At 40.8% G+C, this 23,328-nt stretch overlaps 1 protein-coding gene across 1 annotated transcript in view; it reads right to left on the reverse strand.

The window, feature by feature from the left end:
- Nucleotides 1-23,328, reverse strand: part of LOC133560789 (pyruvate carboxylase, mitochondrial-like) — a 692,938-nt gene that overhangs the window by 588,397 nt on the left and 81,213 nt on the right. Inside the window, exons 5-7 of the mRNA XM_061913719.1 lie at nucleotides 14,839-15,004; nucleotides 14,608-14,753; nucleotides 1,057-1,174 (exon numbers count right to left, since the gene is read on the reverse strand). Coding sequence (XP_061769703.1) covers nucleotides 1,057-1,174; nucleotides 14,608-14,753; nucleotides 14,839-15,004 — 430 coding nt within the window. The remainder of the gene's footprint in view (nucleotides 1-1,056; nucleotides 1,175-14,607; nucleotides 14,754-14,838; nucleotides 15,005-23,328) is intronic.

Consider the following 23,328-nt stretch of genomic DNA (forward strand, 5'->3'; position numbering starts at 1 on the left):
AGCAATTTATTTAAGTGTGTATCAAACTGGTAACCCTTTGCATTATTCAGTACCCAAGAAGTAGCTCTGGGTTTCAAAAAGTTTGGTGACCCCTGCTCTAGAGCAATGGAGACGCCTTCTCTAGAGTGATGAATCACGCTTTTCCATCTGGCAATCTGATGGACCAGTCTGGGTTTGCAGGTTGCCAGGAGAACGGTACAATTTGGACTGCATTGTGCCGAGTGTGAAATTTGGTGGTGGAGGAATTATGGTGTGAGGTTGTTTTTCAAGAGTTGGGCTTGGCCCCTTAGTTCCACTGAAAGGAACTTTCAATGCTCCAGGATACCAAAACATTTTGGACAATTCCATGCTCCCAACCTTGTGGGAACAGTTTGGAGCAGGCTCCGTCCTATTTCAACATAACTGTTGCACCAGTGCACAAAGCAAGGTCCATGAAGACATGGATGACACAGTCTGGTGTGGACGAACTTGACTGGCCTGCACAGAGTCCTGACCTTTACCCGATATAACACCGTTGGGATGAATTAGAACGGAGGCCGAGAGCCAGGCCTTCTCGACCAACATCAGTGTGTGACCTCACCAATGCACTTTTGTAAGAATGGTTGAAAATACTTATAAAAACACTCCGCAACCTTGTGGACAGCGTTTCCAGAAGAGCTGAAGCTGTAATAACTGCAAAAAGTGGACCGACATCATATTAAACCCTATGGGTTAGGAATGGGATGGCACTTATATGTGCGTCAAGCCAGGTGGCCAAATACTTTTGGCAATATAGTGTAGATACTTGCCAATTAAAAGCTTGGAGAAAGTATTTTCTGTTTGTGTAACCTAAATTCAAATGTCCTACAGATATGGCCAAACAGAAAGCTCCAGGACACCATGCATTCACAAAATGTAAGGACCAAAACATGCCATTATCAAATTGTTAACTTGTGTATCTGCAAAATAAATCTCAGTAGTTTATTTTCCTATAATGAATCCAATGACGTCCTTTATGTCTTGTCTCGAGGCAATGAACAGCAGTCAATTGGCGCGGAGGTCAGCGAACGCACTTACCAAGGATCTGCACTTCAATGTGTCTTGGTTTTTCAATGAACTTCTCAACAAACAGAGCGCCGTTGCCAAAAGCCGTCAGGGCCTCAGAGTAGGCTCTCTGGTAGTTCTCCTCAAGCTCCTGTTAAAGACAGCAAGAAAATCCACGAGTGTCAAAGGTATAAACTAAAAAATATTTTATAGTACAGTACTTTATTGCAAAAAGCCAGTGTTCAAAAACAAGAAAAAAAAATCAAAAATTAGGGGCATTTTACTTGAACTAAGCAAAATTATCTGCCAATTGAACAACAAAATGTGGATTGTCAGGACTTTCCAGAACAAGTAAAATTAGCTAACCTCAATGAACCCAAAAATACCTTAAAATAAGTATATTCTCATGAATAACAATTGCACTTTTTTCGGTAGACAAAAAAATTTGAACTTTTTTTGCTCAATATGTTTAAACATATTCTTAAATAAGTAAACGCTAGCGCCATTATCTTGACATAATGATTTGCGCTCACCATCATGATTTTCTTTTTCATGCTTGAAGTAATAAATTATTACTTTAAAAAGGTAGTTTTATACTTGTGAGTGTTGATGATACAGCTTTGCAACAGTTGATATTCTAATTTCAAGCATGTTTTACTCAAAATAGGTCATAAAATCTCAGCAACAAGCTGTAATATCTTACTTACTGAGATCATTTCGGATCAAAACCCTTAAAACAAGTAAAACACTAACATAAAATCTGTTTAGTGAGAAGAATTATTTTATCAGAAAAAAAATAAGCAAATATCACCCTTATTTGAGATATTTAATCTTACTTAAATTTCAATTGTTGCAGTGTGCACAATAAATATAAAGATGATCTTGTCCTACAGTGGGGCAAAAAAGCTTTTAGTCAGCCACCGATTCTGCAACTTCTCCCACTTAAAAATGATGACAGAGGTCTGTAATTTTCATCATAAGTACACTTCAAGTGTGAGAGACAGAATGTGAAAAAAAAATCCAGGAATTCACATTGTAGGAATTATAAAGAATTTATTTGTAATTTATGGTGGAAAATAAGTATTTGGTCAACCATTCAAAGCTCTCACTGATGGAAGGTTTTGGCTCAAAATCTCACGATACATGGCCCCATTCATTCTTTCCTTAACACGGATCAATCGTCCTGTCCCTTTAGCAGAAAAACAGCCCCAAAGCATGATGTTTCCACCCCCATGCTTCACAGTAGGTATGGTGTTCTTGGGAAGCAACTCAGTATTGTTCTTCTTCCAAACACGACAAGCTGAGTTTATACCAAAAAGTTCTATTTTGGTTTCATCTGACCACATGACATTTTCCCAAACCTCTGCTGTATCATCCATGTATCCATTTTAGTATAAACTCAACTCGTCGTGTTTGGAGGAAGAAGAATACTGAGTTGCATCCCAAGAACACCAGACCTACTGTGAAGCATGGGGGTGGAAACATCAGGCTTTGGGGCTGTTTTTCTGCTAAGGGGACAGGACGATTGATCCGTGTTAAGGAAAGAATGAATGGGGCCATGTATCGTGAGATTTTGAGCCAAAACCTCCTTCCATCAGTGAGAACTTTGAATGGTTGACCAAATACTTATTTTTCACCATAATTTATAAATAAAATATCTAAAATTCCTACAATGTGAATTCCTGGATTTTTCTTTTCACATTCTGTCTCTCACAGTTGAAGTGTACCTATGATGAAAATTACAGACCTCTGTCATCATTTTAAGTGGGAGAACTTGCACAATCGGTGGCTGACTAAATACTTTTTTGCCCCACTGTACATACATACTGTACATTATTTAGCTCCAAAAAGCAGTGATAACTCCCCCTATTTGTCATTCACTTTGTGCTGTTTGTCACTACCCTATTTTCCTTTTCTTCCTTACCAAAGAATTTGTTGCAAACAACCTTTGGGGAGAAAATGCTACACAGAAATACGATGGGCAAGTCAAGGTCATGACTCAATCTGTATTTGTCAGTCTACGACATCCTGCGTGGCCATAACGTCGGAGGAGGAGCGCGGGGGGTGGGGGTTCTGACTCACTGTGGTTGTGCCTCAAGAGAGGAAACTTGAGCCAACCTTCGGCTGTCATCTCAAAGGGAGGCCAAATGACCTGGTGTTCCAGTCGGCGCCGTGTGTCATCGTCGCCGTGAGGCAGTTTTGCTTAATAAATGTAAACAAAAGTGCTCCTTAATTTGACTGGGGAAAGGTAGTGTGGGTTGTAATGCAGCTTACTGGTGAAGTGGTGACATGAAACACTACTATGCAGGCAGAGGCAGCAGTAAAGCTCCAAAAACATTGGATGCTATATTTTCCCTTTGGCACTTTCATAGCGGTAATCATTTTAGAAGAGGCTCTCACCTGTCACACACTTAAAGATATCAACACTGCTTTTATTTGACCTCTATATCGGGAATAGACACAGTTAATGTTTCCATAACCTGACCAAATGCTCAAGGCAAGATTTTTTATTTGCTTTTAGCTTGAAATGACAGAGAACATCTCACTAGTTGAGGTACAAACAAATGTGTTGTCACTTGTAAGAAAGGACTAGGTGTTGGGACTTAAACACAACTGTAAACGCTCACCTTCAATTCGCAGCTTATTCTCCTATAGTCACCACAAAACCAAGTTAGTGCATGAACCATTGTGGCTGTATGTGACTTCCTGTTATTGTTAGTTATATCAAACCCCCCTTGATACTTTTTGCATTTGAAACATGACTGTAAGGTTGTACGGTATAGCGGTGTTAGTATTGTAGCGCAATATTAATTAATCGTATTCGGTACTATAGCGCCTATAAAAAGTACCGGTTCACCACCCCGCACCACTGTTGTCGTCACGTCATGAAATTGCTGGTTTACGAACAGACGAGCATGTTCGGCAGCGCAGTATCACAAAGTACTTCAAGCAGACACAGTGTGTAAACAGAAAAGGGAGAATGGACGCATTCTGGCTTAAAGGGGAACATTATCACCAGACCTATGTAAGCGTCAATATATACCTTAATGGTGCAGAAAAAAGATCATATATTTTTTCAACCGATTTCCGAACTCTAAATGGGTGAATTTTGGCGAATTAAACGCCTTTCTGTTTATCGCTCTTTTTGCGATGACGTCAGAACGTTGACGTCTCCGAGGTAATAATTTCATTTTCAACACATTACAAACACCGGGTCTCAGCTCTGTTATTTTCCGTTTTTTCGACTATTTTTTGGAACCTTGGAGACATCATGCCTCGTCGGTGTGTTGTCGGAGGGTGTAACAACGCTAACAGGGAGGGATTCAAGTTGCACCACTGGCCCGAAGATGCGAAAGTGTCTGCCGCCAGACCCCCATTGAATGTGCCAAAGTGTCTGCACATTTTACCGGCGATGACAGACACGGCACAGAGATGTATGGATAACCTGCAGATGCATTTGCAACGATAAAGTCTACGAAATCACAAAGGTGAGTTTTGTTGATGTTGACTTATGTGCAAATCAGACATATTTGGTTGCGGCGTGACTGCCAGCAAATCGATGTTAACATGCTACGCTAATTGACGCTAACATGCTATTTACCGGCGGTGCTAAAGCAGACATGGCACAGAGATGTATGGATAACCTGCAGATGCATTTGCAACGATAAAGTCTACAAAATCACAAAGGTGAGTTTTGTTGATGTTGACTTATGTGCTAATCAGACATATTTGGTTGCGGCGTGACTGCCAGCAAATCGATGTTAACATGCTACGCTAATCGAAGCTAACATGCTATTTACCGGCGGTGCTAAAGCAGACATGGCACAGAGATGTATGGATAACCTGCAGATGCATTTGCAACGATAAAGTCTACGAAATCACAAAGGTGAGTTTTGTTGATGTTCACTTATGTGCTAATCAGACATATTTGGTTGCGGCGTGACTGCCAGCAAATCGATGTTAACATGCTACGCTAATCGACGCTAACATGCTATTTACCGGCGGTGCTAAAGCAGACATGGCACAGAGATGTATGGATAACCTGCAGATGCATTTGTAAATATAGAGTCAACGAAATCACAAAGGTGAGTTTTGTTGATGTTGACTGCCAGCTAATCGATGCCAACATGCTACGCTAATCGACGCTAACATGCTATTTACCGGCGGTGCTAAAGCAGACATGGCACAGAGATGTATGGATAACCTGCAGATGCATTTGTAACTATAAAGTCAACGAAATCACAAAGGTGAGTTTTGTTGATGTTGACTGCCAGCTAATCGATGCTAACATGCTATGCTAATCGATGCTAACATGCTATTTACCGGCGGTGCTAAAGCAGACATGGCACAGAGATGTATGGATAACCTGCAGATGCCTTTGCAACTATATTACGTTTCCTTCCACCCACATTTAATGCAAAAAAACCACTTACCAATCGAAGGATTTAAGTTGCTCCAGTGTCACGAGATGCGAAAGTCCTGATCGTTTGGTTCGCACATTTTACCGGCGATGCTAACGCAGCTATTCGGCCATGCTGTGGCTATGAATAGCGTCAATAGCTATTCGCTCAATAGTTTCAGTTCCTTCTTCAATACTTTCATACTCCAACCATCCGTTTCAATACATGCGTAATCTGTTGAATCGCTTAAATCGCTGAAATCCTAGTCCGAATCCGAGCTAATGTCGCTATATCTTGCTGTGCTATTTGCCGTTGTTTGTTTACATTGGCAGCACTGTATGATGTCACAGGGAAATGGATAGTGGCATCGCAAATAAAGAAAATCAAGCACTTTAAAGCTTTTTTAGGGATATTCGGGGACCGGTAAAATTTTGAAAAAAACTTTAAAAAATACAACAAGCCACTGGGAACTGACTTTTATTGTTTTTAACCCTTTTGAAATTGTGATAATGTTCCCCTTTAAAAACTAACGATAAAGGTGAAGGTGTAACACTGAAACACCCTCAGGAAGAGGTGCTTTTAGACATGGCAAGCAAGCTTGCGGCTAACGTCCATTGGCAGTTTGCAGTGTTGAAGCTACTTCTAAATCACTAATCTTCACCTCCATGGCGACAAATAAAGTATGTTTCTTACAAATATCATCCCTGCAGGACGAGGAATAGCTAATGACGCCTTACCTGAATCCAATCCACTTTATTTGTATAGCACATTTAAACAACATAAATGTTTCCGAAGTGCTGCACAACAACATTAAAAACAATATTCAAATATCCTCACCTCCACCAATGACTGAATAAAAAATAAAACCAATATAAAAACAATATAAAAATAAAAATGATTAAAAACTATTTCAAAGGGTAAAACCAATTAAAACAATAAATAGAAATCAAATTGTTTAAAAAAAAAAAAACACAGAAACCACAGAGGACCACACAGCTCACGTAGTGTTAAAAGACAAATAATAAAAGTGGATCTTAAGACGAGACTTAAAACACTCCACTGTGGGAGCAGTTCTACCATGGAGGAGCAGAGTGTTCCAGAGATTAGGGCCGACCACAGAGAAGGACCTGTCTCCCCTGGTTTTAAGTCTCGTCTTGGGCACCACGAGCTGGAGCTGGCTCTCGGACCTTTAGAACGCTCGCAGGAGTGTAAATTTGGATGAGGTCCAAGATATAATGAGGTGCCAGTCCATGTAAAGCTTTAAAAAAAAACAGCAATGTTTTAAAATCAATTCTAAAATGAACATGGAGCCAGTGCAAACTCAAGAATTGAGAATGGGAACTATATTACATTCTAATGAATGTAAACAAAGGCCATGGGTGGATCTACACCTAAAATCCACTGTAATGATACCAAGTCCAAGAGCGTATCTAGTTGATACTACTATGATTACATCGACATTTTTAAGCATCGCAAGATCTTTTTTTTGTTTTTTTCAAATTCATATTGTTTATAAACTCAGGAAATAAATCCAGGGACACACAAGAACTTTGAGTATGACCAATGTATGATCCTTTAACGACTTCACAGAATACAAATACAAAACATTATAAGTTGAATTGTTTCCCTGTTTTCAAGACTCTCCCAAAGGACAGTGCGGCGAAGACACAAAAAACTCCCTTCTTGTCTCTCATGGACACACACCTGTGGTTGTTGACTGTGGACTGACTAGTGGCTGCGATCACACCAAGGCCGCGGAACAGAAACAGACGGCAGGCTTACATACACATGCATCCACCAAAAATATACGCCACACACACACATACCCCACCCCCCATCCAACGATCTCGACGCTTGAATCCCTTATTTGATGTACGGCTGGGCAGCGCTTGAAAAGCTGCAGCCTGCACCATAGCCCCCACTCCCTCCCCTCTGTTGCAAGTCTGGAGTTCTATGTTGTAATATACTGTATATATGTGCTGCTATAGGGGTTTTTTTACCACTCCAGCCTGGGCCCCCTTAAGAGCCCAGTCTAGATTGTATTTTTTTACTCATCCTCCCTCAGCATCTTTTACGAGGCACCTTTGGCGACCCATCAGCGTTCCTGTTCTGTAACCCTGTACACTGTTTGTCTAACCTTGAACGGGTGTGTGCTGAAAACAATGTTTCATTGTACTCGTACAATGACAAAGACCTAACGACCTACCTATCTAATGGCAGTTTGTCTGTGATGTGGGAACATTTGAAGTGCAGGCATGTCGAACATAGCCAAACGGTGGTTTAGTGGCTAGCATGTAAGCCACACAGGGTAGAATTGGGTTCGAATCCCTGTTTGGATATCTCTGTGTGGAGTTTGCATGCTCTCTCCATGGGTTTTCTCCAGGAACTCCGGCTTTCTCCCACATTCCACAACTATGCACGTTAGGTTAATTGAAGACTCTAAATCAGGGGTGTCAAACTCAAATACAGAGTGGGCCAAAATTTTAAACTGAACAAAGCCACGGGCCAAGGTTGAACAAATTAACCTTTTAATAGGGACCTGCGGGGTTTGGTGTTAGCGGGGGGTTTGTATATTGTAGCGTCCCGGAAGAGTTGTGCTGCAAGGGGTTCTGGGTATTTGTTCTGTTGCGTTACGGTGCGGGTGTTCTCCGGAAATGTGTTTGTCATTATTATTTGGTGTGGGTTCACAGTGTGGCGCATATTTGTAACAGTGTTGGCATTGTTATTACGGCCACCCTAAGTGTGCCCTGTATGGCTGTTGATCAAGTATGCATGGATTCACTTGTGTGCTAAAGCCGCATATATTATGTGACTGGGCCGGCACGCTGTTTGTATGGAGGAAAAGCAGACGTGACCACAGGTTGCAGAGAACGCTAAAGGCAGTGCCTTTAAGGCACGCCCCCAATATTGTTGTCCGGGTGGAAATTGGGAGAAATTCAGGAGAATGGTTTCCCCGGGAGATTTTCGGGAGGGGCACTGAACTTCGGGAGTCTCCTTGGAAAATTGGGAGGGTTGACATGTATGAGTATTAGCAGCGAATGCGGTGTTACAGCGAAACTGCCGCTGTATAACACCGGCGGGCCAGCTCTAATGTTAATTTGACATTGCCTCAAGGGCCAAATGAAATTACAGGGAGGGCCAAATTTGGCCCGCAGGACAGAGATTGACACCCATGCTCTAAATGGTACATAGGTAGGAACGTGAGTGTGAACGGTTATGTGTATGTGTCCGTGATTGGTTCGCGATTGGTTGGGGACTGGTGTAGGAGCTTTCACTTGAAGTCTGCAGGGATAGGCTCCAGCTTACCCGTGAACCTAATGAGGATAAGCGGTATAGAAAATGTATGGATGGCATGTCGAGACATCTGAAGGATGCGGTCTCTGACTCTCGATAGTTATGATCAATTTGAGGACCAGGACTGGACAATGACAGTGAAAAATTTACATTTGTTTCTGCTCGCACAAACACAAAAAAAAATATTCTGGATTGTTTTCCCGATAGAAGGGCTTGGCAAGGTCGTTGCTACGAGACCCCAACCCCAAAAGGACAGCGCAGCAAAGAAGCTAAAAAATTCCTTCCGCGTCTTTCATAGACACACATCTGTCGTTTGTGGAGAAACAAGCTTCACCCCTGCGATTTGATGGACAATGGATCAGCACCTCTCGTGGCAGCAGCTTTGAGCCGGACGCCCCTGCAAGTCTGTAGTTTTGTGCGTTTATCTTTTTTCCTACCTTTTCCGAGCCATCAGTCTTCCTGTTCTGTCTACCCCCCCGTCTACTGTATGTCGCTTTTTGGACGGACTGTACTTTTTAAGTGCAACAACAATAAAGTTCCATTCTATTATATAACTGTGTGGAACTTTCCAAACACATCAACATCACAAAATGTTCTTTTATTTTTGAGGAAGGTCGCTACATTTAATGTTGTTTTGTTAATACTGCAACTATTTTGAATGTTTTTGTTTTCATTTTTTTAGAGGGATAGATTTGGTGTTTTTAAATAATTTATTTTTTATCAGCATTTGCCCTTTTTGTAACACCCTAATGAGCATAGTTACAGTAGAATAAATATTTCTATATAATTTATTCATCTTTATCGTTCGTACATGCCTAAATACATCTGAAGCTGAATTGAAAAAATGATGCCTATGGTTGAGGTATCAGCACTTCCAAGTCCGAGTCCATGGTTCTCGCCCGGAAAAGGGTGGAGAGACCCTGCCCCAAGTGGAGGAGTTGAAGTATCTAGGAGTCTTGTTTACGAGTGAGGGAAGAGTGGATTGTGAGATCAGAAGGCGGATCGGTCCGGCGTCTTCAGTTATGCGGACGCTGTATCGATCCGTTGTGGTGAAGAAGGAGCTGAGCCGGAAGGCAAAGCTCTCAATTTACCGGTCGATCTACGTTCCCATCCTCACCTATGGTCATGAGCTTTGGGTTATGACCGAAAGGACAAAATCACGGGTACAAGCGGCCGAAATTAGTTTCCTCCACCGGATGGCAGGGCTCTCCCTTAGAGATAGGGTGAGAAGCTCTGCCATCTGGGAGGAACTCAAAGTAAAGCCGCTGCTCCTCTACATCGAGAGGAGCCAGAATAGATGGTTCGGGCATCTGGTAAGGATGCCACCCAAACGCCTCCCTCGGCAGGAGGCCACGGGGAAGACCCAGGACACGTTGGGAAGATTATGTCTCCCGGCTGGCCTGGGAAGGCCTCGGGATCCCCCGAGCTGGACGAAGTGGCTGGGGAGAGAAAAGTCTGGGATTCCCTGCTTAGGCTGCTGCCTCCGCGACCCGACCTTGGATAAGCCGAAGAAGATGGATGGATGGAATGGATGTTAGAGCTAATGAATATGTGTATAGTGTACTTATCAATAAGATAGTCAATTGCTGTGTCTCAATTTGGCGGCTGCATCCTTTGCAGTGCGCATTTGTGGGGTGCTGATCTTTCTGTGTGGAGTTCTCCGGCTTCCTTCCACCTCCAAAGACATGCACCTGGGGATAGGTTGATTGGCAACACTAAATTGGCCCTAGTGTGTGAATGTGAGTGTGAATGTTGTCTGTCTATCTGTGTTGGCCCTGTGATGAGGTAGCGACATGTCCAGGGTGTACACTACCTTCCGCCCGATTGTAGCTGAAATAGGCTCCAACGCCCCCCGCGGTCCCGAAGGGAATAAGGATGGATGGCTTTCGAAAGAAAAATGTTGGAGACCCCTGTTTTACAGGATGCCCTTAAGCCACAAAAATGGCGAAGACTACAACTACTTCAATTTGTCATGTCTGTCCTCATAAGGAAGATGGCCATTGGTACTCCTTCCACTTAAGACCAGATTTGATATATCTTGCTCCATTTCTCCATGTCACTGTGAGTGCAAGACAGCTGGTTTTATTGGCGCCTGGCTTTATCACAACAAAGTGTGGACTGGAGAATGGCCCTAAATCATGAATTTCCTTTTCGAGAAATCAACCTGTGTTTTGCTACTTTTGGACCCAAAATGTACTGTTTTCATTTGGTTTGAGGCACAGAAGACTCAAAAAGCATACATGTCAACAACTATTGTATATATTGTCCATATTGTATATGCACCTTAGGAGGAGCTGCTCCAATTTCGTTGTTCTTTGAACCTGTTCATTGCAATAATGACAATAAAACTCTATTCTATTCTATTCTATTGTCAGACGGGGACAAAAGGTCACAACAATGAATTCAAAGACTCGAGTAGAGCACAGGTATTTTTATACATCCATCCATCCATTTTCTACCGCTTATTCCCTTTGGTGTCGCGGGGGGCGCTGGTGCCTATCAAAGCTACAATCGGGCGGAAGGCGGTGTACACCCTGGACAAGTCGCCACCTCGTCGCAGGGCCAACACAGATAGACAGACAACATTCACACTCACATTCACACACCAGGGCCAATTTAGTGTTGCCAATCAACCTATCCCCAGGTGCATGTCTTTGGAAGTGGGAGGAAGCCGGAGCACCCGGAGGGAACCCACGCACTCACGGGGAGGACATGCAAACTCCACACAGAAAGTTCCCGAGCCCGGGATTGAGAATGAGCCGATTTTTACATATTAAACTGCAAAAAAATAATCATTGTGAACAATAAGCAAAATTCCCCCAAAAAAGTGCAGTTGCCCTTTAAAGTGCAACAGCAATAATGTACACTTATGATTGGGTTAGAGCGGGGGATTAGCAACCCGTGGCTCGAGAGCGACATGCAGCTCTTGAGCGGCGCCTTGATGGCTTCATGAAGCTTTTTCAAAAATGTATGTTTAATATGTTTGTGTTTCTGCTTCACTGATAAGTATTTGGCGAGCGTCATTTTGTCCTACTAATTTCAGTGGTCTTTGAACTCACTGCTGTGGACTGTGACTCAACAGTTTGTTTACATATATAACTTTCTCTGACGCTGTCACAGAAAGACGCATTTATTGCCACTCCTCCTTTGTCTCAGTTTGTCCACCAAACGTTTTACGCTGTGCATGGAAGCACAAAGGGGAGCTTTGTTGATGTACTTGACTTGTTATGAAGAGTTAATTAGGCATTTCATGGAATTATCTCACCCTCTGAAAAGTTTTACTAATGTTTTCCAATGTTGTAAAAACATTGGAATGACTGCGACACAGTCATTTTGATAGTAGGCTAATACAGCTAACTAGCCACTTACATAATGTGTTGCCTTCATTATAACACTTCTATAAGGCTTTTAATTTTTTTGCGGCTCCAGACAGATTACTTTTTTGGTCCAATATGGCTCTTTCAACATTTTGCATTGCCGACCCCTGGGTTAGGGTATAGCTATTTAGTCTAATCATACTTTTTTGGACGAGATGTTAAATCCAGCAACATAGCTGAACATTTTAAATAAAAGAATACGAAAGCCTTTTTTTCTTTTTTTTAAGTGTTGCATGTTTGTGGTGTGGTGCTGCAGAACTTCTCCTATTGCTGAAAAACTGCTCATCTCTATAGTCCACTTAAAGGCCTACTGAAAGGAGATTTTCTTATTTAAACGGGAATAGCAGGTCCATTGTATGTGTCATACTTGATAATTTTGCGATATTGCCATATTTTTGATGAAAGGATTTAGTAGAGAACATCGACGATAAAGTTTGCAACTTTTGGTCTTTAATAGAAAAGCCCTGCCTTTATCGGAAGTATGTGCGAGTGACGTCACGAGTTCCAGGGCTCCAAAATTTTTCACATTGTTTATAATGGGAGCCACCAGCAGTAAGAGCAATTCGGACCGAGAAAGCGACAATTTCCCCATTAATTTGAGCGAGGATGAAAGATTTGTGAATTAGAATATTGATAGTGAAGGACGAGAAGAAAAAAAAAAAAAAGCGACTGCTCCGGGCGGCGGCAGTGTGAGCGTTTTAGATGTAATTAGACACATTTACTAGGATAATTCTTGAAGATCCCTTATCTGCTTATTGTTTTAATAGTGTTTTAGTGAGATTTTATAGCAGTATAGCTCGGTTGGTAGAGCGGCCATGCCAGCAACTTGAGGGTTGCAGGTTCGATACCCGCTTCCGCCATCCTAGTCAATGCCGTTGTGTCCTTGGGCAAGACACTTTACCCACCAGCTCCCAGTGCCACCCATACTGGTTTAGTTGTAACTTAGATATTGGGTTTCACTATGTAAAAGCACTTTGAGACACTTTAGGAAAAAGCGCTATATAAATATAATTCACATTTTAAAGATTTTTAAAGACATACCTCGAGGTTGGATGGCTGCGGTGAACACAGTGTCTCAGAGAGAAGCCAAGCTCACAGCTGCCTTTTAAACAGCTGCTGCAGGACGACGAATAATCCAATGATTTCTCCGGTATAATATATATCACAATTTCCCCATTCAAAAACATGCTGGTTGACGTAGAGAAAACATGTTCGCTTGACCTCTCCGTGTTAAAACTTCACAAAAAACAAAGAAACACCGGCTGTGTCTCGGTGCCAAAGACAGCGGCAATACACCGCTTTCTACAAACAGCATTGTTCTTTATAGTCTCCATTATTAAATGAACAAATTGCAAAAGATTCAGCAGCACAGATGTCCAAAATAGTGTGTAATTACGCCATGAACAGAGACGACTTTTGGCCGTGTTTGGTGCATTTCCTAACAGTCCGTGACGTCACGCGTACGCGTCATTCTGCGACGTTTTTAAAAAGAAACTCGCGGGAAATTTAAAATTGCAATTTAGTAAACTAAAAAGGCTGTATTGGCATGTGTTGCAATGTTAATATTTCATCATTGATATATAACCTATCAGACTGCGTGGTCGGTAGTAGTGGATTTCAGTAGGCCTTTAATGTAAAGACTAAACACAAAGAAAATGACAGCGAGCTCTCTTGATTGAACAAAAAACTGCTGTCTACTATGAAAAAGTTTGACGAGGCTAAATTTGAGAGACGGGAACACACAGGGGAACATGACCGCACACACCCCGCAGCAAAAAGCATAAGAAACTGCTGCCAGGCTCAGAATGAAATAATGTGCAGCGACAGCACGCAGGCATCTACAGGCCTGCAGGAGGTCATTTCATCATTTGAGCTACACATTTTGGATAGAGTCATGCACCACAAGGACATTATACCGGCGCTGTGACGAGGAGCGAATGCAATTAAGTGCCACCTGCACTGAAGGGGGGAAACAGTGAATCACTCGGCATTGACTTTGCTATGCAGAAATGTGCACCGCACCATCACCATCCGAAACAAAATTATATTTTTTGCAAGATGCAAAACAACCAATTGCTGGAAGAAGAAAGTGGATGGAGGAAGTTAGGGACGCATTATCAGATGGAATGGGAGTGGGGCGCTGCCAATCATTCCTTGCTATAAAGTCATATGTATGGAGATTTACACTTTGGTTTTGTAAGGGTTGTTCAGGCCGTAAACACTACTGATGTTGTTTACATTGAAAATGTAACACTTATGTTGCGACACATTTGGATGAGTTGCCTGACGCATTCCAGTAATGGCACCCTGGGTAGGAAGAAAATGGATGGAAACGTTATCGCTGGCGATGCAGGCTTGGGAAGCCTCCAGAGGCAATTTTAGACGACAGACTCGGAGCCGTAAGGTGAGTGGATATAAATGACCGAGTCATAATATCCAAGCAATTCCAAACAAAACAGAAATGTCATGAATATAAAAAGCAAACCTGTCGCCAGGGGACTGGAAGGGCTCACCTCGTACTCTCGAACGACCCTCATGCCTCGGCCGCCGCCTCCGTAAGCAGCTTTAAAGATGATAGGGAAGCCATAAGTCTGGGAAAAGGCCTGGGCCTCCTGCAGACAAGAAATGGGGGAGTTTGTTCCCGGGACCACGGGTACACCTTGAGAAACACAGACATGTGTTAGAAAAAACAAAAAAAAGGGAATACAATCGATTTTCCAGACTTTATTGTAAACTTGTCCTACCAGCGCTGATGGCAAGGGAGCGAGCTTCCACTTTGTCTCCCATCTTGCGGACTGTTTCCGGGGTTGGTCCAACAAACATCACCCCGGCGTCCGCACAGGCTTGGGCAAAGTCTGAACGCTCTGACAAGAAGCCATAGCCCGGGTGGATGGCATCCACTTCGTTGTCCTAAAGAAAAAAATATTAATTTACTATTATTTGTTGTCATAATAAAAGAATGCTGTATCTATGCTGAGTTGAGAAATACAAATTCATTGCTTTATTGATTATTTACATATATATATATATATATATATATATATATATATATATATATATATATATATATATATATACACACACACATTATACACAAACACAGTATAGGGCAGGGGTCACCAACGCGGTGCCCGCGGGCACCAGGTCACCCGTAAGGACCAGATGAGTAGCTCGCTGGCCTATTCTAAAAATAGCTCTCAAATAGCAGCACTTACCAGTGAGCTGCCTCTATTTTTTAAATTTGATTTATTTATTAGCAAGCTGGTCTCGCTTTGCTCCACATGTTTAACTCTAAGAGAGATAAAACTCAAATAGAATTTGAAAATCCAAGAAAATAATTTAAAGACTTGGTCTTCACTTGTTTAAATAAGTTCATTTATTTTTTACTTTGCTTCTTATAACTTTCAGAAAGACAATTTTTGAGAAAAAATACAACCTTAAAAATATTTTTGGGATTTTTAAAACACATTTACCTTTTTACCTTTTAAATTCCTTCCTCTTAATTCCTGACAATTTAAATCAATGTTCAAGTATATATTTTTTGTTATGATTGTAAAGAATAATAAATACAATTTAATTGAATTCTTCATTTTAGCTTCTGTTTTTTCGACGAAGAATATTTGTGAAATATTTCTTCAAACTTATGTTCAAAATTCAAAAAAAATATTCTAGCAAATCTAAAAAATCTGTAGAATCAAATTTAAATCTTATTTCAAAGTCTTTGAATTTCTTTTAAAATTTTTGTTCTAGAAAATCTAGAAGAAATAATGATTTGTCTTTGTTAGAAATATAGCTTGGTCCAATTTGTTATATATTCTAACAAAGTGCAGATTGAATTTTAACCTATTAAAAACATGTCATCAAAAATATATACTTATTGTGAGAAATCATTAAGATACTCAGTGTTCCACAAAGATAAATAGCATTAATTATTAATAATAACAGAGTTAGAGGTAAATTGAGCACATTGGCTATTTCTGGCAATTTATTTAAGTGTGTATCAAACTGGTAGCCCTTCGCATTAAAGCAGTACCCAAGAAGTAGCTCTTGGTTTCAAAAAGGTTGGTGACTCCCGGTATAGGGAGTGGAACTTCGATTTACGATATCCTCTATCTTTGTTGTAGCTGTGTAGCATGCAAAGACGGGAGTGGGAGAAGTGTCAAAAGATGGAGCGAACAGTTTTAATCACTTTCAAACTTTACTTAAATCAATAACGGAGCAGCAACTCCTCATCCAGAAAAAAGAACCACACTGGAAATGTGTCCCATGAAAAAAACCTCCGACCGGAACTCTAATAACTAAAGTTCCTTGGGTGATTAATGTAAACTAACAATACCGGTATGTTTTAGCGCTTTTACGGCAAGTTTGTAAAGTAAGCACTTTACATTACTTTAATTTACAAATGGCAATAGCGAAGGATGGATGTTCCATAAAAAAGAAAAAGAAGAAGCTCATCAACTTCGGTGTCGGCACGGACACACGCAATTTCTCAGGACTTAAGCAGATAACAAATACAGCTCAGCAGGTACCAGAGGGTAAGAAAAGGTGCTTTTGCATAATATTGAAAAACAAAATGCCAGATAAAATGTCTTACCTTATACAAACACACCATTATAATATTTGTAGGTTTAATGTGCCGACAATCCATCAAGCTCCCATCCACCAAAGTCTACTAAAACATTTTGATAGATTTTTGAGCGCCTTGTGTAATGTTTTATATTTTCAATGGAACATATAAAATGTTGGTGTTGTTTACCTGAGAGCCATCATAGTGCAGGCTACACTTATCTCTTATGTTTGACTGCCATCTTCTGGTCACACTTACATATAGATTCCTTTCTTTTATGAAGACAAGAATAGAAGTTGTTGTATTTCTTGATTCAGATGACTTGCATTGATTGGAATTAGACGGGATTCACAGTAGTGCTGATAGCTTCAACAATTTCAAATTTGCATTTTGTAGAAAAAAAGTCCTCATTTCTGTCCAATACCACATGAAAGTGGTTGGTTTTTGGGATCTTATTTGTCCAGCTTCCACGTTTTTGAACACTTTACAAGAAATACATTGATGGCCAACTCTGCAGCTTGCCAGCTTGTGTTGGCTATATTTCTGAAACTCTTATTTTGTGAGCGCAGGCACGATGGAGGAGCACTTTTATTGTGAAGACAGGAACTGTGCGGCCGATCTTTACGCTTTTCACAGGAAGTACGGTGCGAGAGTCTGTTGAAATAAAAAGTACCTCTTGCCTTCCTTCGTTTTTTTTCTTAATACTGAACTTGCAGCAGCCAGCGTCGTCTCACAAGATTCTCGGGTGCCGTGAATGTCAATCAAGTGACGTCATAGTGAAGATTGATGATTGCTAATTGTTAGGTCTATTTTTTCAATGCCTGGCTGGCGATCGACAGACACCCTCGGCAATGGATCGGTAATTCTTGATCGACTTAATAGGCACCTCTGTTTCAGAGGCTTTTAAACTAAACATTTATTGATTTAAATATGGGCTAACACCGACTGTTCACACTGTAAAATGTATAATATATTAGCCAATTTAATGAAACGGCTACTTTTACAATCAAATCAATGCACAGGCTGCACAGCCAGTGCTATGTTTAGGATTCAATTGTTAAGGTTGTACAAATGTATAAAATAGGGTGAAGTTGAAGTGCCGCGGCACGTCTCGGTTGATACAATTTACATGTCAGATGACACAAAAGGATGCACGAGCGGCAAACATTTTATACATCTCATGCTGTCAAAGTAGCAATCATATGGGAGTGAGTGGAAGGGCATAAATAATGACAGGGTCAGGGAGACGCACGGTAAACAGATAGAGCCATCTTCACATCAATATACCATCTGCTCCTGGATGCAAAGAGGGCTATAATCATGGACCGTCCGGTTGGTAAGCGAGGCGGGCCAAGAGCTATGGAGCCAAACCTACATGCACACACACACACACACACACACACACACTGATACACACACTCTGAGAAATGAGCTCGGCACCAAAGACTCCCCAGTGTGACCAGAAGCCCCTTGCAAAACATTGTAAACAACCTGAGCGAAGCTAACAGACAACCAGTCTTGGCATCAACACCCGGTCTGACACAGCAGTGAGAGTAACATACAGTGGCAAATACTTAGGATACAAAGAGCAGATCATTGCCTATGCTATTTTTTTAGGTGAGGGGGTTGGGTATTGTCTGTGCAAGCTTAAGACCAAATTAAAGGAAAGAAAAGGATGGACATAATTATAAGTCGACATATGTTCTTGCTAGGGATGTCCAATAATATCGGACTGTCGACATAATCGGCTAATAAATGCTTCAAAGGCCTACTGAAACCCACTACTAGCGACCACACAGTCTGATGGTTTATATATCAATGATGAAATATTAACATTGCAACACATGCCAACACGGCCTTTTTAGTTTACTAAATTGCAATTTTAAATTTCCCGCGAAATATCCTGTTGAAAACATTGTGGAATGATAACGCGTATGATGACGAGTGCGCGTGACGTCGCCGGTTGTAGCGGACATGTTCTTCCAGCACCGCTCACGGCTAAAAGTAGTCTGCTTTGATCACATAATTACACAGTATTCTGGACATCTGTGTTGCTAAATCTTTTGCAATTTGTTCAATTAATAATGGAGAATTAAAAGGAAGAAAAATGTAGCGGTGTATTGCAACTGCCTTTAGCAACACAAATACAGCCGGTGTTTCCTTGTTTACATTCCCAAAGGTGAAGCTTTACTATGGAACAGAGCGGTCAAGCGAACTTGGTCCCCGACCACATGTCAACTGGCAGGTTTCGGTGAGAAATTGGTGGTAATAAGTGGGCTCTTACTGTAGTCATGAGCGGAGCTTGCGTCCTCCTGCAGCTGCGGACTCTCTTACCTCCTCCCACCGGAGACACTGACGGTCACCATACCCGTGGCCACACCCCTACGACTTTCAGTTACCATATAATCTAACTAAAACACTACTAACACAATAAGCAGATAAAGGATTTTCCAGAATTGTCCTAGTAAATGTGTATAATAACATCTGAATCGCTCCAACGGCCCCCCCCCCTTTTTTTAGTCCTTCACTCTCACTATCCTCATCCACTAATCTTTCATCCTCGCTCAAATTAATGGGGAAATAGTCGCTTTCTCGGCCCGAATCGCTCTCGCTGCTGGTGGCTATGATTGTAAACAATATGAGGATGTGAGGAGCTCCACAACCAGTGACGTCACGCGCACAACGTCTGCTACTTCCGGTACAGGTAAGGCTTTTTTATTAGCGACCAAAAGTTGCGAACTTTAACGTCCATGTTCTCTACTAAATCCTTTCAGCAAAAATATGGCAATATCGCGAAATGATCAAGTATGACACATAGAATGGACTTGCTATCCCCGTTTAAATAAGAAAATCTCATTTCAGTAGGCCTTTAAAATGTAATATGGGAAATTATCGGTATTGGTTTCAAGAAGTAAAATTTATTAAGGATGTAGGGAGAACTACAGAGCGCCAAAAAACCTTGACGCCACTTCCTTTGTGTGCCGGCCCATTCATATAATATCTGCGGCTTTTCACACACACACAATTGAATGCAATGCATACTTGGTCAACAGCCATACAGGTCACACTGAGGGTGGCCGTATAAACAACTTTTATAAACAATAACTCTTCCGAGACGCTACGATATATACCCCCCGCTACCCCCTCCCCCCATCTCAACCCCGCCCCCCTCGCCAAACCCCGTCCACCTATTCTCTCTCACGGAGAGCATGTCCCAAATTCCAAGCCACTTACCATGAATTGATTAACGTGGACCCCGACTTAAACAAGTTGAAAAACTTATTCGGGTGTTACCATTTAGTGGTCAATTGTACGGAATATGTACTGTACTGTGCAATCTACTAATAAAAGTATCAATCAATCAATCAATCAATCAATCAATCTGTTTTGAGGAATGTTAAAAAAAATAATGCACCTTGTGACTTAAATAATAAATATGGCAGGGTCATGTTGGCATTTTTTTCAATAACGAGTCGATTTATTTTGGAAAACCCTGTTACATTGTTTAATACATCCAGTACCACAACAAAATTAGGCATAATAATGTGTTAATTCCACGATTGTATATATCGGTATCGGTAATTAAAAGTTGGACAATATCGGAATATCGGATATCAGCAAAAAAGCCATTATCGGACATCTCCAGTTCTTGCCTTCCATAGAGATTGTGAATGACGGGCAAAATTAAACATTTAATAGTGGCGACCACAGAAAACCTAAAGCCACAGGACTGATGAAAAAGCCTTGAATTAGAGGCAACAGTCAGACCTTGGGGGAGCACTTGACATCAAAATGTAGAGTTGTTTATTTTTAACTTCATAGTTTGCGACCCTCGGCTTAGAAGCCACATATGGCCTTGTTGTGGCTCCTTTAGATTATTATATTTTTTTTAATAGAAAAGTTTGCATTTCTAAAAAACATTCTATAATTTCAGACTGTCTGTGAGGCTGTGAATGTGCACAGGCTTGAGTCCTGAGGCACCAGGAAGACAAGTAAAAGAGACTGGAAGCCTGTGCGTTCAGTTCAGCTGCTCGGGTAAGCTAACCATGAATAATACCTAAAGACAAAATGAAAAAGTTTAATTACAGATTGGTTTTACTGTAAAATAAAAAAGATGAAATCTTTTCAAAGTTTATTAGCTGTATTATGTTTTGCGGCTCTACACTATTTTTCTTCAGTGGAAGAGGCTACAAAATGTTTCTTGATAGTAAAGGTGACAGACTCCTGATCAGGCTTGAGTTAGTCTCAGGTCTGCCATCTTTCAGGCCTGGTGGTTCCACCCTCCTCTTGAACCATCCTCTGCTCGTATGTCTCAGCCCAGGTGTTCTCTATCTTAGGCCGTCAAAAGCCTTATAAATAGCACCCCCCGCCCCCCACCGCCCTTCTGTCTTGTGCCAGTTAATTTCTACTTCATGTCATGTCTAAGCATTCTCGTTCCTTATCAGCCTCCTTATTGCCTTATTGACCACTGCCTGTTTTTGGATCTTGCCATCTGCCTAGGGCTGGGTATTGGTACGCGATACCTTTCAGGTATTGACCGAAACAATCCGATACGAAGTAGTATCAAAACTGCGTCTGTCAAACGATACCCGCAATCGGTTCTGGGAACAAACGGAGGAAGAATTAACTCCCAAGAAAAACAGCACAGGATCCATCGTCTGGCGGTGGTTTGGCTTCAAGCGGGAATATGTTGAACAATTATGCGGCAAAAGCGTTGCTACAAAAAGTAGCAGCACTCTTAATGTAGCATCATTTGAAAAGTCACAATACATATATGAGAATGAAGAGTGCGTGAAACTCCGCAAGTCAACATCTCCGTTCGGTGCCACACCAACAAAATGCCGAAGCAACTACTTCCAGTTCAACGCCGTATGAAAAAAAAAAAGTCAACAACAGAAGAAGATAACTGATAATTCAATGACGACAACCTTCTTCTTTGTATAAGTATATTTTACTCAGTGTAAATACAGGCAACACAATAACAAACTGGCCACTGCCGTTCACATAACCGACTGACAACCGGAGCCCACATTTTGAGCAATGCATGCTGGGAGGTACCGTAAATACACTAAAAGAGTGGCTGAACCGTAAGTACCATAAAAATGCGCAATACAAAAACAGAACATTTACAAAAACGTCCGCAGTAACCTATTATGCAGCTCATTTTTATTTCACACTTATTGAAATATCTTGTGTGACATCATGCACAAAACTGCACTTTGTTTTAAACTATTTTAGTGGCGTTCTGTACAAAAAGTACACTTTAATTTAGTGTTATTTTGATATGTCATCTTAGTACCCTCATGCACAAAAGTGCACTAATAGCTTGTTTTAAAATGTCTCTGACAATCTTGCACTTTCTGTTTGAAAATTACATGAATGTTTGTACCACTGCTTAATAACTATTTGAAAAATACAGTTTTGCTAAATTGACTTAGTTGCGATTTCCTTTCCTGCATGAAAGTTTAAAATGAGCATATATTAATGCAGTATGAAGAAGAATGTTTTAATGTAAACAGATAGAATCATCAAACTGCTGTGAATATATGTATCAAGTGTTAATTCAAGGCAAAGGCAAAATATCAAGATAAATATCGTGTATCGCGACATGGCCTAAAAATATCAAGATATTAAAAAAAGGCCATATCACCCAACCTTAGTTGTTTACATAATTTATTTTTACATAACTCCCTTACATGAAGTAACAGGAATAAAGGAAACTTCACCTGCAGTGTCCAGTATTAGTTATCGCTATTGGTTCAAATTTCCATTATCGTGCAGCCCTAAATCTAACAGCACACCTCAGTCCCTCTGAGTCACAAGCAGCAAAGTAATGATTAAAAGTGACCAGCGGTACTGGGAAAAAGAAAAAAAAACTCAGCGATGCCAAAGCCAAAATAAAAAAGGATCATAAAATTAGATTTGACAGCATCTAAGACAGTCGCTCTCCTGCATCATGTCAGGTAAAATATCAAATCGAACGCCTGTAGACAACAGTCAAGCACAGAGACAAATATTCAAGATTGTGGAATTTTGAATGGTAAGATATGGTTTGTTATGCTTTGTTTGTTTGAGAAATGCAAATGATATCACGTAATGTAGTTACATTTGCACAATTCAACATGTCCAAAAAGGAAGAGAAAGAAGCGAAGCCTACCCCTGTTCATTCGCACTATTTCTTAAAGGAGAAAATGCACTTTATTATTTGAACCCTGAACGTTAACGTTTTAAGGGGCAGGCATTTATTCTACTTTTTTTTTTCTGTCAGGGAAAACTATATAATATTAGAATTTTTTTTTTTTTTTTCAATTAACAAGAGGTGTGACTCCACTTATAAAGTGTAGTGGCTTAGTTATATTGGCCTTATTTGTCATTCATTGTGTTGAACAGATTATTTTTTTTTCCATTTTGTGAAATTATATTCAAAAAGTTTTACTTGGTTGTTGTCTATCAGTTAAATAATTGAAATGTTGAAAAATCAATTGACTCTAACTTATTTGTAATGGATGTACTAATTGATTACCTATTTCAGAATTATAGTAGAAAGTGTATTTGCTCTCAAATTATAGTTTGGGCAAAAATGTGAACTATTATGTATAATTTTTTTCTCACAAAATCTGGTGTTTAATACATGTTATCGGTAGGGGTGTAACGCTGGATCAGTATA

The sequence above is a fragment of the Nerophis ophidion genome, linkage group LG10 (assembly GCF_033978795.1).
Source record: "Nerophis ophidion isolate RoL-2023_Sa linkage group LG10, RoL_Noph_v1.0, whole genome shotgun sequence".
NCBI classification, from domain to species: Eukaryota; Metazoa; Chordata; class Actinopteri; order Syngnathiformes; family Syngnathidae; genus Nerophis; species Nerophis ophidion.